Source organism: Engystomops pustulosus, chromosome 8 (genome assembly GCF_040894005.1).
Source record: "Engystomops pustulosus chromosome 8, aEngPut4.maternal, whole genome shotgun sequence".
In the NCBI taxonomy this organism is placed as follows: domain Eukaryota; kingdom Metazoa; phylum Chordata; class Amphibia; order Anura; family Leptodactylidae; genus Engystomops; species Engystomops pustulosus.
In genome coordinates, this window is record NC_092418.1 from 99256190 (window position 1) to 99278064 (window position 21875).

General features: G+C 49.2%; 1 protein-coding gene across 18 annotated transcripts in view; it reads left to right on the forward strand.

The window, feature by feature from the left end:
* The window catches only part of TNS1 (tensin 1), a 272482-nt gene that overhangs the window by 203171 nt on the left and 47436 nt on the right, over nt 1-21875 (forward strand). For all 18 annotated transcript variants that reach the window (XM_072121974.1, XM_072121970.1, XM_072121979.1 and 15 more), the window contains 3 exons: nt 904-1033; nt 3576-3641; nt 7164-7280. In XM_072121974.1, coding sequence (XP_071978075.1) covers nt 904-1033; nt 3576-3641; nt 7164-7280 — 313 coding nt within the window. The remainder of the gene's footprint in view (nt 1-903; nt 1034-3575; nt 3642-7163; nt 7281-21875) is intronic.

Below are 21875 nucleotides of genomic sequence, written 5' to 3' on the forward strand. Positions count from 1 at the left end.
GGGTTAGACAGCCGGTGAAGCTGCAGCACAGAAGGGATCTGGTAATATTCCCAGAGCCCTTCAGACTCATTAGCATAATTATAAAAGTTGATGTTAGAAGGAAAGAGGCCATGGATAACAAATATAAGAAGATAACACAGTGATGTCCCTGGTTTATCAGATTTCCTGTAAAGGACACAAGAGCTTACAATCTATAAAGGACACAAGAGCTTACAATCTATAAAGGACACAAGAGCTTACAATCTATAAAGGACACAAGAGCTTGCAATCTATAAAGGACACAAGAGCTTACAATCTATAAAGGACACAAGAGCTTACAATCTATGAGTCCTACTTATCTGGACAACCCATTGATATCATACTGTGGCACTTTGGCATCAGGACCCTCAGGTTCCACCCAAATTTCTGGAAGGTTCTAATAAGGAGAATTAACCTACCTATAGATTACCCCCTACATGGGGACCCAGCGCTGATCCTGAAAGGAAACTTTAAGGACAAGGACTGATGTCACTTTATCACCCCCCCCCTTCCTTGTTAATCTTTAACCCCCACCCACACTGCACCCTACACATGGGGCTATATATCTGCAGTGCGGGCAGTAAATCCTCAGTTATGGATCTGCCGCCCCCCATGTCTCTGCTGCAGGATATACAAGAGTCTAAGCATCTGAGAAAGCTGAGTGACATCCAATATGACTGCCATCCAGCTTTCCCAGACCCCTGACGAAGAGCAGAGATACCCCCTTACAAGATAGAAATCTTGCTGCCATTAAAGATCCCATAGAATTTCACCGCTTTCCCAGACTCCTGAAAGCCCTGGGGAGCGGTGACTATTAAAGGGACGGCGTTGCCTTAAGACACAACATCATTTTTTTACAATTTCTATTTTTTTTCCCCTATTCAGCTAAAATGTTACCATAAGAAGTATCGCAGCCCGACGCGCGACGTCATCTTCCGTGTGCAGTTCCATACGTGCGCCATCCATGATCTCGGGGTCGTGTTCGGGAAGGAAGATTTGGATGAAGCTTTTAAAGGTACGGGTCAGGCATCCCTAGCACTCCGGAGCAAATCTGTGGAACTACAGGTCCCAGCACAACATCATTAACCATTGCTGAACTGACTCAGCATTGCTCTCCATCATCTCTCGCTGACTTGAGTTCAGGACAAATTTCATTAAAAATCTGCATATAACCCATCTTTCCCAATCTCCTGCAAGGCGAATCTGCTTTGTAATGAAGTGCTAAAACTAGTTAGAATCACTTCCCATATGGATATGTTTCTCATTCAGGGTCCGAGAAAGCTGGGTTACAAATTGAGTGATGAAATTGCAACTTCATTACTTGTTGCCCAGCTTTTCCAGTCCCCTGCATGGCCAATACTAGTAGTAGAGCTAGATTGTCCCTGTCCTTGTTTCCCTCATCAATAGACAGATTTGACATTTTGGAGCCTGAAAAAGCTGATTTATAGTTTATATGTCATAACAGCTACCGAGCCTCCTATAGGCACAGCCCACCATATGTAACACAGGGAGTTATATGAGATATAGCGCCCCCTATAGGCACAGCCCACACTGTGTAACGCAGGGAGTTATATGAGATATAGCGCCCCCTATAGGCGCAGCACACACTGTGTAACACAGGGAGTTATATGAGATATAGCACCCCCTATAGGCACAGCCCACACTGTGTAATACGGGGAGTTATATGAGATATAGCGCCCCCTATAGGCACAGCCCACACTGTGTAACACAGGGAGTTATATGAGATATAGCACCCCCTATAGGCACAGCCCACACTGTGTAACACAGGGAGTTATATGAGATAAAGCGCCCCCTATAGGCACAGCCCACACTGTGTAACACAGGGAGTTATATGAGATATAGCGCCCCCTATAGGCACAGCCCACACTGTGTAACACAGGGAGTAATAGGGACAGCCCACACTGTGTAACACAGGGAGTTATATGAGATATAGCACCCCCTATAGGCACAGCCCACACTGTGTAATACGGGGAGTTATATGAGATATAGCACCCCCTATAGGCACAGCCCACACTGTGTAATACGGGGAGTTATATGAGATATAGCGCCCCCTATAGGCACAGCCCACACTGTGTAACACAGGGAGTAATAGGGACAGCCCACACTGTGTAACACAGGGAGTTATATGAGATATAGCACCCCCTATAGGCACAGCCCACACTGTGTAATACGGGGAGTTATATGAGATATAGCGCCACCTATAGGCAGAGCCCACACTGTGTAACACAGGGAGTTATATAAGATATAGCACCCCCTATAGGCACAGACCACACTGTGTAACACAGGGAGTTATATGAGATAAAGCGCCCCCTATAGGCACAGCCCACACTGTGTAACACAGGGAGTAATAGGGACAGCCCACACTGTGTAACACAGGGAGTTATATGACATATAGCACCCCCTATAGGCACAGCCCACACTGTGTAACACAGGGAGTTATATGAGATAAAGCGCCCCCTATAGGCAAAGCCCACACTGTGTAACACAGGGAGTTATATGAGATATAGCACCCCCTATAGGCACAGCCCACACTGTGTAACACAGGGAGTTATATGAGATAAAGCTCCCCCTATAGGCACAGCCCACACTGTGTAACACAGGGAGTTATATGAGATATAGCGCCCCCTATAGGCACAGCCCACACTGTGTAACACAGGGAGTTATATGAGGTATAGCGCCCCCTATAGGCACAGCCCACACTGTGTAACACAGGGAGTTATATGAGATATAGCGCCCCCTATAGGCACAGCCCACACTGTGTAACACAGGGAGTTATATGAGATATAGCGCCCCCTATAGGCACAGCCCACACTGTGTAACACAGGGAGTTATATGAGGTATAGCGCCCCCTATAGGCACAGCCCACACTGTGTAACACAGGGAGTTATATGAGGTATAGCGCCCCCTATAGGCACAGCCCACACTGTGTAACACAGGGAGTTATATGAGATATAGCGCCCCCTATAGGCACAGCCCACACTGTGTAACACAGGAAGTTATATGAGATATAGCGCCCCCTATAGGCACAGCCCACACTGTGTAACACAGGGAGTTATATGAGATATAGCGCCCCCTATAGGCACAGCCCACACTGTGTAACACAGGGAGTTATATGAGGTATAGCGCCCCCTATAGGCACAGCCCACACTGTGTAACACAGGGAGTTATATGAGATATAGCGCCCCCTATAGGCACAGCCCACGCTGTGTAACACAGGGAGTTATATGAGATATAGCGCCCCCTATAGGCACAGCCCACGCTGTGTAACACAGGGAGTTATATGAGATATAGCACCCCCTATAGGCACAGCCCACACTGTGTAACACAGGGAGTTATATGAGGTGCTGACATGTGGATTCGCCTGCACCTGTTCCCACTGACATGGATACGGCTTAACATGTCGCCGTCAGCTCAAGACCTCCTGACCCGGAACCAATATTAGCCCCGGGGGTCGCCTCTGTTCATTCTCACGTGAGGTTTATGGGTTTATATCTGGGATTGTGGGTCATTTATCTGACTTATTCTTGACTCTGCAGATGAAAGGTTCCCAGAATATGGAAAAGTGGAATTTGTCTTCTCTTACGGTCCGGAGAAGATACAAGGTGAGAACCTTTCTATACAGTGTATCAAGCTATAGCTAAGGCTGGCAGGCATCGCTGTGCGGGCACCACTGCCCGGCACCCATGCAGGAAAGGGATACTGAAATAGCGGCACTGATACAAGGGCAACACTCCTGGCGCTGATATGTGGATATGGCTGCTCCTCACATCCATATGGTGGCGCTAATGAAATAGGGACACTTTTAATGAGGGATTTCTGCCATCACTGATTGGAGGGCACTGTGGCTGGCTCTGATATGGGGGAAACATGGCTGACACTGATATGGGGGCACTGTGGCTGGCACTGATATGGGGGAACCATGGCTGACACTGATATGGGGGCACTGTGGCTGGCACTGATAGGAAAGCACTGTGGCTGGCACTGATATGGGGGCACGGTGGCTGGCACTGATATGGGGGCACTGATATGGGGGCACGGTGGCTGGCACTGATATGGCGGCACGGTGGCTGCTACTGATATGGCGGCACCGTGTCTGGCACTGATATGGAGGAACCGTGGCCGGCATTGATAGGAGGGCACAATTGGTGGCATTGATAGGAGCGCATGGTTGCTCCCTGGCAACAACATGGAGGCGTCTATGTTGGTAAGGAGGTATTTTTATACCCCTTATAATGGGATATTACTGCCATTACCATTGCTGGCCTGGATATTCCTGGTACTGATATGGGGGCACCTTGCTTGGCACAGGCTTGGGACTAGCTATTCCTGGCACTGGGAACATCGTTCCTCACTGTGAAAGGATCCTGGAGCTGATACAGGGTCTATAGGGTCCCCAATGCCCGGCCCTTATACAGGGCACTAGTGCTGCCACTGATATAGTGACCCTATTGTTAGGACCGATATGATGACATCGCTCCTGGACACAATTTCTGGAACCATCCAAACTCTGTGGTACCAGATTTGTTCGTTATGGCCCAGGAACTTGTGGTTCTTAATGGTTTTTCAAGGTGACATTTGTGTGTGATCCGCCGCAGCGGCCGCCTGAGTCTCCTCCTGATGCTCCATCCTCCTAATTGTTTGTGTCTGTGGTTTCTTCCTGCTGTCTGTAAAATATGTAATAACCTCTCAGCACTGGGGGACGCACAGAGCAGATTAGGAAGGATCCTGGGACAAGAGACCCCCATGACCCCACATCCCCAATGCATATTCATTCCAGACAGGAGGCAAACGTAAACAATGAGGGACAACAATCTATAGACCACACACGGTACAAGCCAAGGATATACTGTAACATCACACATACATCATCCAACTAGAGTAACAGATATTATATTATCTGACAACCAACATGGCCCACAGTACAGCTATATAACTACTATAATACTGCCCCCTGTGTACAAGAATATAACTACTATAATACTGCCCCCTATGTACAGGAATATAACTACTATAATACAGCCCCCTATGTACAAGAATATAACTACTATAATACTGCCCCCTACGTACAAGAATATAACTACTATAATACTGCCCCTATGTACAAGAATATAACTACTATAATACTGCCCCCTATGTACAAGAATATAACTACTATAATACTGCTCCCTATGTACAGGAATATAACTACTATAATACTGCCCCTATGTACAAGAATATAACTACTATAATACTGCCCCCTATGTACAAGAATATAACTACTATAATACTGCTCCCTATGTACAGGAATATAACTACTATAATACTGCTCCCTATGTACAGGAATATAACTACTATAATACTGCCCCCTATGTAAGAGAATATAACTACTATAATACTGCCCCCTATGTACAAGAATATAACTACTATAATACTGCCTTTTATGTACAAGAATTTAACTACTATAATACTGCCTCCTATGTACAGGAATATAACTACTATAATACTGCCCCCTATGTACAAGAATATAACTACTATAATACTGCCTTCTATGTACAAGAATATAACTACTATAATACTGCCTCCTATGTACAGGAATATAACTACTATAATACTGCCCCCTATGTACAAGAATATAACTACTATAATACTGCCCCCTATGTACAAGAATATATCTACTATAATACTGCCCCTATGTACAAGAATATAACTACTATAATACTGCCCCCTCTGTACAAGAATATAACTACTATAATACTGCCCCCTATATACAGGAATATAACTACTATAATACTGCCCCCTCTGTACAAGAATATAACAACTATAATACTGCCTCCTATGTACAGGAATATAACTACTATAATACTGCCCCCTATGTACAAGAATATAACTACTATAATACTGCCTCCTATGTACAGGAATATAACTACTATAATGCTGCCCCCTATGTACAAGAATATAACTACTATAATACTGCCCCCTATGTACAAGAATATAACTACTATAATACTGCCCCCTATTTACAAGAATATAACTACTATAATACTGCCCCCTATTTACAAGAATATAACTACTATAATACTGCCCCCTATGTACAAGAATATGACTACTATAATACTGCCCCCTATTTACAGGAATATAACTACTATAATACTGCCCCCTATGTACAAGAATATGACTACTATAATACTGCCCCCTATGTACAGGAATATAACTACTATAATACTGCCCCCTATGTACAACAATATAACTACTATAACACTGCCCCCTATGTACAAGAATATAACTACTATAATACTGCCCCCTATGTACAAGAATATAACTACTATAATACTCCCCCCTATGTACAGGAATATAACTACTATAATACTGCCCCCTATGTACTGGAATATAACTACTATAATACTGCCCCCTATGTACAAGAATATAACTACTATAACACTGCCCCCTATGTACAGGAATATAACTACTATAATACTGCCCCCTATGTACAGGAATATAACTACTATAATACTGCCCCCTATGTACAAGAATATAACTACTATACTGCCCCCTATGTACAAGAATATAACTACTATAATACTGCCCCATATGTACAAGAATATAACTACTATAATACTGCCCCCTATGTACAAGAATATAACTACTATAATACTGCCCCCTATGTACAAGAATATAACTACTATAATACTTCCCCCTATGTACAAGAATATAACTACTATAATACTGCCCCCTATGTACAGGAATATAACTACTATAATACTGCCCCCTATGTACAAGAATATAACTACTATAATACTGCCCCCTATGTACAAGAATATAACTACTATAATACTGCCCCCTATGTACAGGAATATAACTGCTATAATACTGCCCCCTATGTACAAGAATATAACTACTATAATACTGCCCCCTATGTACAGGAATATAACTGCTATAATACTGCCCCCTATGTACAAGAATATAACTACTATAATACTGCCCCCTATGTACAAGAATATAACTACTATAATACTGCCCCCTATGTACAGGAATATAACTGCTATAATGCTGCCCCCTATGTACAGGTGGAGGAATTGTCTCTTCTATTGGCCCTTGATGTGTTTGGCCCCTGGATCCTGTATGTATCATCGCTGTTTCTCTTGCAGGGATGGAACATCTGGAGAACGGTCCTAGTGTCTCCGTGGATTATAACACGTCCGACCCTCTGATCCGCTGGGATTCTTATGACAACTTTAACGCTCATCGTGAGGACAGTCTGGAAGGTAGGTGACTCTGTGGGATGTGTGTACTGGTGGGTGGGGGTCTGCACCTCATATCTCAGGAAAACGGGTCTTTACATATGAGGAATGATGGTCAGACGTGCAGTACTGTCATCTCTAGGGGGCAGACATGTGTCACCATTACTCCATCCATCCTAAAGCCGCACATGTGCAGTGTAAAGCAGGTAGGAGGGGACAGAGCGGTATCTCACCTATCTGTGCTATGTATCTAAGCTGATGGGAGTGGATTCCTAAAGGAGTCGCAGTGTAAAAGATGTTAGGGACAGAGCAACCGCTGGCTTCTTTGATGGGATCAGAGATCGGACTCCACAGGACGAGGCTTGCAGCTGCTGGAGTCACTGATCGGATCTCTGTCCTAACGCTGCAGGGACCTTCCATCTCACTGTGTCATAATAACCTATTATTCCTTTCCAGCTAGCTAAGGGTTAACAAGGGTGAAAGAAAGAGGGCAACTCTAGTTATGGTGTGGGTGGGCAAAACATGGCAGGGGGCAAAATGACAAAGTCAGGAGAGCGTCTCGTCCTGTGTGTCACAGCAGCTGCCAGACCCTGATGACACGGGGAATGTGTGCAGAGGGTAAGGTGCACCCCCAGCATCCAGAGTGCGGGTCACTACAGGGTAAGGTGCACCCCCAGCATCCAGAGTGCGGCTCACTACAGGGTAAGGTGGACCCCCAGTATCCAGGGTGCCGGGTCACTACAGGGTAAGGTGGACCCCAGCATCCAGAGTGCGGGTCACTACAGGGTAAGGTGGACCCCCAGCATCCAGAGTGCGGCTCACTACAGGGTAAGGTGGACCCCCAGCATCCAGGGTGCGGGTCACTACAGGGTAAGGTGGACCCCCAGCATCCAGAGTGCGGGTCACTACAGGGTAAGGTGCACCCCCAGCAACCAGAGTGAGGGTCACTACAGGGTAAGGTGCACCCCCAGCATCCAGGGTGCAGGTCACTACAGGGTAAGGTGGACCCCCAGCATCCAGGGTGCAGGTCACTACAGGGTAAGGTGGACCCCCAGCATCCAGGGTGCAGATCATTACAGGGTAAGCTGGTCACCCAGCATCCAGGGTGCGGGTCACTACAGGGTAAGATGGATCCTCAGCATCCAGAGTGCGGGTCACTACAGGGTAAGGTGGACCCCCAGCATCCAGAGGTTGGGTCTACAGGGTAAGGTGGACCCCCAGCATCCTGGGTGCAGATCACTACAGGGTAAGGTGGGCCTCCAGCATCCAGAGTGCGGGTCACTACAGGCTTAGATGGACCCCCAGCATCCAGAGTGCGGGTCACTACAGGGTAAGTTGCACACCCAGCATCCAGAGTGCGGGTCACTACAGGCTTAGATGGACCCCCAGCATCCAGGGTGCAGATCACTACAGGGTAAGGTGGGCCTCCAGCATCCAGAGTGCGGGTCACTACAGGGTAAGGTGCACACCCAGCATCCAGAGTGCGGGTCACTACAGGCTAAGATGGACCCCCAGCATCCAGAGTGCGGGTCACTACAGGCTAAGATGGACCCCCAGCATCCAGAGTGCGGGTCACTACAGGCTTAGATGGACCCCCAGCATCCAGGGTGCAGATCACTACAGGGTAAGGTGGGCCTCCAGCATCCAGAGTGCGGGTCACTACAGGGTAAGGTGCACCTCCAGCAACCAGAGTGCGGGTCACTACAGGGTAAGGTGGACCCCCAGCATCCAGGGTGCAGATCACTACAGAGTAAGATGGACCCCCAGAATCTGGGGTGCAGTTCACTACAGGGTAAGGTGGACCCCCAGAATCTCGGGTGCAGTTCACTACAGGGTAAGGTGCACCCCCAGCATCCAGAGTGCGGCTCACTACAGGGTAAGGTGGACCCCCAGTATCCAGGGTGCAGGTCACTACAGGGTAAGGTGGACCCCCAGCATCCAGAGTGCGGCTCACTACAGGGTAAGGTGGACCCCCAGCATCCAGGGTGCGGGTCACTACAGGGTAAGGTGGACCCCCAGCATCCAGAGTGCGGGTCACTACAGGGTAAGGTGCACCCCCAGCAACCAGAGTGAGGGTCACTACAGGGTAAGGTGCACCCCCAGCATCCAGGGTGCGGGTCACTACAGGGTAAGGTGTACCCCCAGCATCCAGAGTGCGGGTCACTACAGGGTAAGGTGCACCCCCAACATCCAGAGTGCGGGTCACTACAGGGTAAGGTGGACCCCCAGCATCCAGAGTGCGGGTCACTACAGGGTAAGGTGGACCCCCAGCATCCAGAGTGCGGGTCACTACAGGGTAAGGTGCACCCCCAGCATCCAGAGTGCGGGTCACTACAGGGTAAGGTGCACCCCCAGCATCCAGAGTGCGGGTCACTACAGGGTAAGGTGCACCCCCAGCATCCAGGGTGCAGGTCACTACAGGGTAAGGAGGACCCCCAGCATCCAGAGTGCGGGTCACTACAGGGTAAGGTGGACCCCCAGCATCCAGAGTGCGGGTCACTACAGGGTAAGGTGGACCCCCTGCATCCAGGGTGCGGGTCACTACAGGGTAAGGTGCACACCCAGCATCCAGAGTGCGGGTCACTACAGGGTAAGGTGCACCCCCAGCATCCAGAGTGCGGGTCACTACAGGATAAGGTGCACCCCCAGCATCCAGGGTGCAGGTCACTACAGGGTAAGGAGGACCCCCAGCATCCATGGTGCGGGTCACTACAGGGTAAGGTGGACCCCCAGCATCCAGGGTGCGGGTCACTACAGGGTAAGGTGGACCCCCAGCATCCAGAGTGCGGGTCACTACAGGCTAAGATGGACCCCCAGCATCCAGAGTGCGGGTCACTACAGGCTAAGATGGACCCCCAGCATCCAGAGTGCGGGTCACTACAGGCTTAGATGGACCCCCAGCATCCAGAGTGCGGGTCACTACAGGCTAAGATGGACCCCCAGCATCCAGGGTGCAGATCACTACAGGGTAAGGTGGGCCTCCAGCATCCAGAGTGCGGGTCACTACAGGGTAAGGTGCACCCCCAGCAACCAGAGTGCGGGTCACTACAGGGTAAGGTGGACTCCCAGCATCCAGGGTGCAGATCACTACAGAGTAAGATGGACCCCCAGAATCTGGGGTGCAGTTCACTACAGGGTAAGGTGGACCCCCAGAATCTCGGGTGCAGTTCACTACAGGGTAAGGTGCACACCCAGCTTCCGGGGTGCAGATCACTACAGGGTAAGGTGGACCCCCATCATCCAGGGTGCGGGTCACTACAGGGTAAGGTGGACCCCCAGCATCCAGGGTGCAGGTCACTACAGGGTAAGGTGGACCCCCAGCATCCAGGGTGCAGATCATTACAGGGTAAGCTGGTCCCCCAGCATCCAGGGTGCGGGTCACTACAGGGTAAGATGGATCCTCAGCATCCAGAGTGCGGGTCACTACAGGGTAAGGTGGACCCCCAGCATCCAGAGGTTGGGTCTACAGGGTAAGGTGGACCCCCAGCATCCTGGGTGCAGATCACTACAGTGTAAGGTGGGCCTCCAGCATCCAGAGTGCGGGTCACTACAGGCTTAGATGGACCCCCAGCATCCAGAGGTTGGGTCTACAGGGTAAGGTGGACCCCCAGCATCCTGGGGGCAGATCACTACAGGGTAAGGTGGGCCTCCAGCATCCAGAGTGCGGGTCACTACAGGCTTAGATGGACCCCCAGCATCCAGAGTGCGGGTCACTACAGGCTAAGATGTACCCCCAGCATCCAGGGTGCAGATCACTACAGGGTAAGGTGGGCCTCCAGCATCCAGAGTGCGGGTCACTACAGGGTAAGGTGCACACCCAGCATCCAGAGTGCGGGTCACTACAGGCTTAGATGGACCCCCAGCATCCAGGGTGCAGATCACTACAGGGTAAGGTGGGCCTCCAGCATCCAGAGTGCGGGTCACTACAGGGTAAGGTGCACACCCAGCATCCAGAGTGCGGGTCACTACAGGCTAAGATGGACCCCCAGCATCCAGAGTGCGGGTCACTACAGGCTAAGATGGACCCCCAGCATCCAGAGTGCGGGTCACTACAGGCTAAGATGGACCCCCAGCATCCAGAGTGCGGGTCACTACAGGCTAAGATGGACCCCCAGCATCCAGGGTGCAGATCACTACAGGGTAAGGTGGGCCTCCAGCATCCAGAGTGCGGGTCACTACAGGGTAAGGTGCACCCCCAGCAACCAGAGTGCGGGTCACTACAGGGTAAGGTGGACCCCCAGCATCCAGGGTGCAGATCACTACAGAGTAAGATGGACCCCCAGAATCTGGGGTGCAGTTCACTAAAGGGTAAGGTGGACCCCCAGAATCTCGGGTGCAGTTCACTACAGGGTAAGGTGCACACCCAGCTTCCGGGGTGCAGATCACTACAGGGTAAGGTGGACCCCCATCATCCAGGGTGCGGGTCACTACAGGGTAAGGTGGACCCCCAGCATCCAGGGTGCAGGTCACTACAGGGTAAGGTGGACCCCCGGCATCCAGGGTGCAGATCATTACAGGGTAAGCTGGTCACCCAGCATCCAGGGTGCGGGTCACTACAGGGTAAGATGGATCCTCAGCATCCAGAGTGCGGGTCACTACAGGGTAAGGTGCACCCCCAGCATCCAGGGTGCAGATCATTACAGGGTAAGGTGGACCCCCAGCATCCAGGGTGCGGGTCACTACAGGGTAAGGTGGACCCCCGGTATCCAGGGTGCGGGTCACTACAGGGTAAGGTGGACCCCCAGCATCCAGGGTGCGGGTCACTACAGGGTAAGGTGGACCCCCAGCATCCAGGATGAGGGTCACTACAGGGTAAGGTGGACCCTCAGCATCCAGGGTGCAGATCACTACAGGGTAAGGTGGGCCTCCAGCATCCAGAGTGCGGGTCACTACAGGGTAAGGTGCACCCCCAGCATCCAGAGTGCGGGTCACTACAGGGTAAGGAGGACCCCCTGCATCCAGGGTGCAGATCACTACAGAGTAAGATGGACCCCCAGCATCCAGGGTGCGGGTCACTACAGGGTATGGTGGACCCCCAGCATCCAGAGTGCGGGTCACTACAGGGTAAGGTGGACCCCCAGCATCCAGGGTGCGGATCACTACAGAGTAAGATGGACCCCCAGAATCTCGGGTGCAGTTCGCTACAGGGTAAGGTGCACACCCAGCTTCCGGGGTGCAGATCACTACAGGGTAAGGTGGACCCCCAGCATCCAGGGTGCAGATCATTAGAGGGTAAGCTGGTCCCCCAGCATCCAGGGTGCGGGTCACTACAGGGTAAGATGGATCCTCAGCATCCAGGGTGAGGGTCACTACAGGGTAAGGTGGACCCCCAGCATCCAGGGTGCCAGGTCACTACAGTGTAAGGTGGACCCCAAGAATCTGGGGTGCAGATCACTACAGGGAAAGGTCCTGTACTTCATTGTATTTTGGGTTGAACAATGTATCACTAAGGAAATGTCAAAGTATTCTCCATGCAACAATGTAACTTTCTGAATGAGAAGTTTTTGGGTGTGATAACTAGAACCGTTCTATTTGGTCTCACTACTGAGGTTTTGCTACAGTTGCATCCAGTTTTTGACAATTTCCTGTGACCTACTATAAGTAACCTGGGCTGATACATTGTAACGATCTACCAGAACATAAGAAAGATCAGATCTGCTGATGCTGCAGCCGACATCAGGTCATCTAGACTGGATCCAATTGTACCAACCCCTCAGCTGTCTGTTCTTTGGGGATCATACCCCCCCCCCCCTCTTGTATATTTTGGAGATCTATGGTCTTGTTGTTCCTTTAGCTGTCACAAGGTGTTTTTTAGGGAGGGATGTTGTCATGGGTTGTATTCCCCATGTTCAGCGTCGGAGTCCACATGACGAGCCAAGAGTCGGGATGGGTCACATCTTGAGGATATAAACAAGCGGTTGCTGTGCCTTAGGATTGCACAGCCCTGGTATCTTTGCTGTATTAGTTGTGCCAGTGGGTGCAGTGGGCATCATGGGGGTTCCCCAATATTACCACCATACAGAGAGGAATAGGGTGAATGTGCCCCCCAAATCCCAGGTCCTGGAGCCATCTCCCCTCTAGTATCTGTCCCCCTGATGGGGTCATAACATGACGCCCCCTCCACCGGCGCCCCCTCCCTGCCAGTCACAGATGGGAGGGTTTGTCATGTGCCAGGCAGGTGGCAGCCTCTGATTTATGGCTGACAGGAGGCAGCGCAGGCGGCAGAGGAGGAGGAAGCCGACACCTTTAAGTGAGAGACACAGAGAAACTTTTGGCATCCTCCGTGTTGTTGCTTGTTTTGGTCGGAGCAGTTTGTTTTTGGAATGTACTTTTGGTGGAGTGCCCCAAATACCCACCCTGGAACGTGCAGTACTAAATGTGACCAAAGGGGGCGATGTATAACCTCATTTCTGGACTAGATTTTTGAGATTTATGGACATTTTAAAGGGATTGTTTCAGTTTAATAGACAGGATAGAGGATTCCGAGATGATCCCGGGTGGTTGGACCCCAATTATCAGATTGTTGTCTCCTGTCCTGTGGGTATTGGATAACAATAAAACTTGTGACAAACTCTTTAACTAAGAAGGTGGGAACTGTGATAGACTCCATTTAAAGGAAACCTGCCATCAGGAATCGGGAGCACCGCAGAGGCTCCTTGGGTGCGGAGTGGCATTAGCTCCCAGCGCTCGGCCTGGATACTCCGTGTCCCAGCAGCTTCTGCAGGTAATTTACATATCACTGAGATAAAGTTGCATTAGTTTCCAGGACCAGTAAATTAGATCTGCTGCTGATTCCTGCTGGTAGGTTCCCTTTTAGTTTGGTGTTGACTGATAATCTTTCCTCTGTAAGGACCTTGACCATGTGATTGGGGACTATCGGGGGCTCAATAGTAAACGTTACTTACAGGGATTGTGTGATAAGCGATGGGCGGCTGCTGCCGGGTTCTCGTGTATGAGACGCAATGAAGCAGCCTGCAGACAATGAATAAGACTGGAGGAAAGGCCAGAGACTGGTCAGGAGCAGCGGAGATCCCCGAGGATTACCCCACCACTCATATGTAACTCCTTCACTGCTGGAAGGAAATCTATTACTCTCTGCTATCAGCCATTTCATCCCGGGGAGAGGAGACCATACAAGGGGATACAATCCATTACTCTCTGTTATCAGCCATTACATCCGGGGAGAGGAAACTCTGCAGGGGGATACAATCTATTACTCTCTGTTATCAGCCATTTTAGTGTAATGCCAGCTCTTCCTCTCTGTTATCTGCAGGAAGTGCTGGATGTAGCGCGGCTGTTCTTTCTGGGGCTGTGTGTAACGTCAGAGCTCCTCCGCTCATTTAATCCTATTACAGGACAATTATTAGGACGGTGTCCATATCCCTCTCCCCTGTGGTATCCGTAACAGCTCGGGAATGTGCGTCCAGTAATAAACGTTTCCCTCCGACGCTGTGACTTTAAATAGTTACCACCAGGAGACACAGCGCGTCTGTTGCCTCAGTGCGGCGTCCAGGAGGACGAGAGCCAACAATCCCCGGCCCACATGTTCTTCCAGTTAGAAGCTGTTCCTGAGATTTGTAGCTTCCAGCAGAGCCGCAGTGTAGACTACAAGGGATACGGCCGCTTAGGGGGGGCTGTGCGATATATATCTAGATTTTTTCAGGCTATTTTCTTATTGGGTCATTGAAAGGGAACCTGTCAGCAGGTGTCACCTTGAGACTCCAGCCAGTGTTATGTACTGTCCCTGGAGAGATGTGTAATCAGATTTCACACTGCTGTGCTCTGTGCTCTGTGCAGGCAGTGCTTTGTATTGTCCCTGGTGTAATCAGACCTTTGTGTATGTTGTCAGTAGCAGCAGGACTGTGATTTATGGATTTATATTCCAGGATTGTAACTTCAAGTGCACTCGGGGCGTGTCCTGACACTGCTGTGCTCATTGTAAGAACAGAAGAGAAAGACCGTGAAGCAGTTCAACGCAGAGAACATGTGTAAGAGTACAGCACTGCCAGTACAATCCTGGAATATAAATCCATATATATATAACAGTCCTGCTGCTACTAACAACATACACAAAGGTCTGATTATACATTTCTCCAGGGACAATACATAAACCTGGCTGCAGAGAGAGACAGAGCACAGCAGTGTGAGGACACACCCTCAGTGCATCTGCAGAAGCTAAAATCCTAGAATATAAACCCCTATATCACAGTCCTGCTGCTACTAACAACATACATGTATGATTACACATTTTTCCAGGGAAAATACTTAATACTGGGGCAGTCTACATGGTCACACCTGCTGACAGGTTCCCTTTCAGGAGGGATTGCTGGCTGATACCCGGTTATAGGATTATCTGTGGGGAAATTAGGTCATTCAGATGGTAGGTTTTCCCAATTTCACCAGAAAGCTATACAGATGTGTCCCAGCCCCTGTCCTGGAGTTCTGGGTGCCCCTCGTTATCATCAGTGAGTAGGGACCACCCTCTGCATAGAAGCAGTATAACAGCTGTGCTGCAGGAGGCGCTAGAGAGAATTTTTCCTTCTGGAGAAGAGCCGTGTTACATCCCCCTGTGCGCTCCATATGGGAGCAGATTTGCTCTTCAGGACTGATGGAAAGCTGGGTCACATCATAAGGCCACAGCTTTCCCTGACACCTTGGAGGAGGTGGATATAAATGATCCTTGTGTTGCACATCTTCCTGGCAGCGCTGCTCCGCTTGTCTAAACAGATGTCTACGGACCCTCCGCGGCCCCCAGTAGTTTCTTTATGTTTAGTGAGAATTACGACCCCCTTCCCCTTCCCCCTGGAATCCATCCTGATGGAACTTTCCATATGACCTAAGAAGCGCTGCAGAGTCTCAACCTGTCATCTCCAGCCAATCAGGAGGCGCGTGGACTGCGCACTTTATATGGAACTGATGGAACGCAGCCCTCTGATTGGCTCCTGCCCGATGACTGGTTTCAGATGCTGCAGCAATGACACATTGTTATTATTCCATCATTCCAATTGTGTTCTGTGACACCATCATCCGACTGACGGAACAAGAAATATCCCCCATTGTAGTGTCACCTACACATCCCCCATAACAGTGTCACCTACACATCCCCCATAACAGTGTCACCTACACATCCCCCATAACAGTGTCACCTACACATCCCCCCATAACAGTGTCACCTACACATCCCCCATAAGTGTCACCTACACATCCCCCATAACAGTGTCACCTACACATCCCCCAATAACAGTGTCACCTACACATCCCCCCATAACAGTGTCACCTACACATCCCCCATAACAGTGTCACCTACACATCCCCCATAACAGTGTCACCTACACATCCCCCATAACAGTGTCACCTACACATCCCCCATAACAGTGTCACCTACACATCCCCCCATAACAGTGTCACCTACACATCCCCCCCATAACAGTGTCACCTACACATCCCCCCATAACAGTGTCACCTACACATCCCCCCATAACAGTGTCACCGACACATCCCCCCATAACAGTGTCACCGACACATCCCCCCATAACAGTGTCATCTACACATCCCCCATAACAGTGTCACCTACACATCCCCCATAACAGTGTCACCTACACATCCCCCCATAACAGTGTCACCTACACATCCCCCCATAACAGTGTCACCTACACATCCTCCCATAACAGTGTCACCTCCACATCCCCCCATAACAGTGTCACCTACACATCCCCCCATAACAGTGTCACCTACACATCCAGCATAACAGTGTCACCTACACATCCCCCATAACAGTGTCATATACACATCCCCCCATAACAGTGTCACCTACACATCCCCCATAACAGTGTCACCTACACATCCCCCCATAACAGTGTCACCTACACATCCCCCCATAACAGTGTCACCTACACATCCCCCCATAACAGTGTCACCTACACATCCTCCCATAACAGTGTCACCTCCACATCCCCCCATAACAGTGTCATCTACACATCCCCCCATAACAGTGTCACCTACACATCCCCCATAACAGTGTCACCTACACATCCCCCCCATAACAGTGTCATCTACACATCCCCCCATAACAGTGTCACCTACACATCCCCCATAACAGTGTCACCTACACATCCCCCATAACAGTGTCACCTACACCTCCCCCATAACAGTGTCACCTACACCTCCCCCCATAACAGTGTCACCTACACATCCCCCATAACAGTGTCACCTACACATCCCCCATAACAGTGTCATCTACACATCCCCCCATAACAGTGTCACCTACACATACCCCCCATAACAGTGTCACCTACACACCGTGCTGCCCATTACACATCCTCCACCGACTGCCCCATTTATTAAAGGGGACAAGGCCCCCTTATTGTTATTTGTGGGGCCCTATCTGTTTGACCCCACAACCAAACAACTTTACATCTTAGGAAAACCCCTTTATCAAGCGTCTGCAGGACATGTGATCTGTCACTGGCCATAACGTGGAGTCCCTCCGTCCCCCAGGCTTTATACTGCAGCTCTGCTTCTTTGGCACCTGCTCAGCAGGACGTCAGCGCTGAGAAAGAGTGAGTGAATGAGCCCCGCTGGAGCGTGTACATGAGGTGGGGACATGGGGGACGTTTATTTCAGTACGAAGGATTTCATCATTCATCGCCCAGAATCCATGAATGGGGCGACCCCTCCCCCGCTGCTTTATCCCTGGTGTAATCCCCCATCCAAACACACAGAATTATTAGAGGTTCCCGCTTTGTAATGTCAGGGACCTGCGAGGCGCAGCAGAAAACCTCCATTATCCTTAGAGCATTTCCATAATAAATTCAGCTCATTCCCAGGCGGCTCTACGTCACCCGCCCCGGCATTGTATGGAGGAATTCAGGGCAGAGTAACCAGATCCCCAATAACAATCATTCCGGCCATTGTGTAATCCTGGTCACATGACACTATGAAGGGGACAAGACCCAGTGGGAAAATGGTGACAAAAGCCTCACTGTGCACAGACATAAGAACACGACCTGGAAAATGTACGAAACTGCAATGACTGCAGGATAAGTAATGTCATGTCTTTACACAGTGACTGCACCTGCAGCAGAATAGTTAGTGCAGCTCTGGGGTATAATACAGGATGTAACTCAGGATCAGTACAGGATAAGTAATGTCATGTATGTACACAGTGACTGCACCAGCAGCAGAATAGTGAGTGCAGCTCTGGAGTATAATACAGGATGTAACTCAGGATCAGTACAGGATAAGTAATGTCATGTATGTACACAGTGACTGCACCAGCAGAATAGTGAGTGCAGCTCTGGGGTATAATACAGGATGTAACTCAGGATCAGTACAGGATAAGTAATGTCATGTATGTACACAGTGACTGCACCAGCAGCAGAATAGTGAGCGCAGCTCTGGAGTATAATACAGGATGTAACTCAGGATCAGTACAGGATAAGTAATGTCATGTATGTACACAGTGACTGCACCAGCAGCAGAATAGTGAGTGCAGCTCTGGAGTATAGCACATGATGTAACTCAGGATCAGTACAGGATAAGTAATGTCATGTATGTACACAGTGACTGCACCAGCAGCAGGATAGTGACTGCAGCTCTGGAGTATAATACAGGATGTAACTCAGGATCAGTACAGGATAAGTAATGTCATGTATGTACACAGTGACTGCACCAGCAGCAGAATAGTGAGTGCAGCTCTGGGGTATAATACAGGATGTAACTCAGGATCAGTACAGGATAAGTAATGTCATGTATGTACACAGTGACTGCACCAGCAGCAGAATAGTGAGTGCAGCTCTGGGGTATAATACAGGATGTAACTCAGGATCAGTACAGGATAAGTAATGTCATGTATGTACACAGTGACTGCACCAGCAGCAGAATAGTGAGTGCAGCTCTGGAGTATAGCACATGATGTAACTCAGGATCAGTACAGGATAAGTAATGTCATGTATGTACACAGTGACTGCACCAGCAGCAGGATAGTGACTGCAGCTCTGGAGTATAATACAGGATGTAACTCAGGATCAGTACAGGATAAGTAATGTCATGTATGTACACAGTGACTGCACCAGCAGCAGAATAGTGAGTGCAGCTCTGGGGTATAATACAGGATGTAACTCAGGATCAGTACAGGATAAGTAATGTCATGTATGTACACAGTGACTGCACCAGCAGCAGAATAGTGAGTGCAGCTCTGGAGTATAGCACATGATGTAACTCAGGATCAGTACAGGATAAGTAATGTCATGTATGTACACAGTGACTGCACCAGCAGCAGGATAGTGACTGCAGCTCTGGAGTATAATACAGGATGTAACTCAGTATCAGTACAGGATAAGTAATGTCATGTATGTACACAGTGACTGCACCAGCAGCAGAATAGTAAGTGCAGCTCTGGAGTATAATACAGGATGTAACTCAGGATCAGTACAGGATAAGTAATGTCATGTATGTACACAGTGACTGCACCAGCAGCAGGATAGTGACTGCAGCTCTGGAGTATAATACAGGATGTAACTCAGGATCAGTACAGGATAAGTAATGTCATGTATGTACACAGTGACTCCACAAGCAGCAGAATAGTGAGTGCAGCTCTGGGGTATAATACAGGATGTAACTCAGGATCAGTACAGGATAAGTAATGTCATGTATGTACACAGTGACTGCACCAGCAGCAGAATAGTGAGTGCAGCGCTGGGGTATAATACAGGATGTAACTCAGGATCAGTACAGGATAAGTAATGTCATGTATGTACACAGTGACTGCACCAGCAGCAGAATAGTGAGTGCAGCTCTGGGGTATAATACAGGATGTAACTCAGGATCAGTACAGGATAAGTAATGTCATGTATGTGCACAGTGATTGCACCAGCAGCAGAATAGTGAGTGCAGCTCTGGGTATATTACAGGATGTAACTCAGGATCAGTACAGGATAAGTAATGTCATGTATGTACCCAGTGACTGCACCAGCAGAATAGTGAGTATAATACAGGTTGTTTCAGCACTTATAAACTCTGTGATGTAGATGGTGCATCCTTGCGCTGTATCACATAGAGGCTACACATATAGTTTGGTGCATACGCTGTACTGTCCTTAGCAGAGAGGTTAGTGGGTATGTGGCCCATTTTATTTAGCCTCTCATCCTCGCTCCAGTAGACTGATGTTACTGTATCCTCTCTAACTGTCTTCTAAAACTCCCAAAATACACCTCTATTTCCTGCTTGGTTCACATGCTGACGCCACTGTTTATTTCCGGAGATGTACAAGACACCCGATCTCCTGTACAGTATATAGGCAAAGACACGAGCACCGAGAGACGGAAGAATGCACTGAGCACCTCCACCAACCCACCAAGGACACCGGAACCTCCAAACTGGATCCCTGATATCACTCCAACCACAAGTGGCAATACTTATCCTGTAGATCTTTTATTAAAATATATAATATAAAACATAACAAAAACACAAAACATAAAACAAACATTATGCACAAACATTATGGTCCAGCCTCATTCACACCTAGCCAACATAAGATATCATTAACATAAATGAAACAAAACACACCCTCCACCCTCTAATAACAGACCACCCCACTCAAATAACACATCCTACACCCAAAAACATTTTTTTTTCTTTAATTACCAAAATGCACCCTACACTAAACTGAATCCCATGCCCACTCCATCCCTCAGACACTGGTCTAATGTCCAAAGTTTGCATTAAGAAGTCCAGACCAGTGTCCAATCCAGTCCAATATCAGTTCCAAAATCCCACCACCATCACCCCCCTCCCAACCTAACACTATATCCCAGACTACACTCTATACAATATATACAATATAAACACTATTTACAACATGATGAATACAGTCATATAAACCAACCACATAAAGCCCAGGTTCGGCGCCTGCAAGCCCAACATCGCTACATGCTCATAGTACAAAACAAAAATCTACAGTGTCAGCTTCAGCCCAACACCAGGAGCGGAGATGACAGACTAAGGGACACTAAAGGAGAACCCCCTCCAAAGGAGAGAGGCCCTCCCCGTGCCCAGCCTCTCATACTCCAGAGAGCGCACCTTCACCAGGTCACCCACAATGTTCCTAACCACCTCATCCACTGGGAGGATTTTACGCTGCGTCGATACTAAACACCGTGCGTTCCACGTGTGGTACCTGACCACTACACTAACTAGAAATAACGTGCAGCGGTCCCGGCCACCCAGGCCTCTGAATGCTCCATAGGCCCACTCCGCATAGGAGAGACCGGCCAACCCGGGCCAATGGATGGAAGCGCCCACCCGGTTGTACACCCTGTGTTATAGGGGCACTGAAGCAGGAAGTGGTCCATGCTCTCCAGCAGACCACCGCACTCCTCCCAGGGACAACCCCTTTCCTCAGAGCTCCTACACTTCAGATTGTCCCTCACACACAGCTTTCCATGGAAGCAGCGCCAAGTCACGTCCCAAAACTTCAAGGGGATCCTGATGGAATTCAAAAGACCTAAACCCACCCCCAGATCCCGACTTGGGCAATCCCTGAGGGCCAGAGGCTTCTGGAAACGGGCAAACAGAACCCTCTTGTCAAGGAGTTTCCTCGACATGGTCCTGATCTCCCAC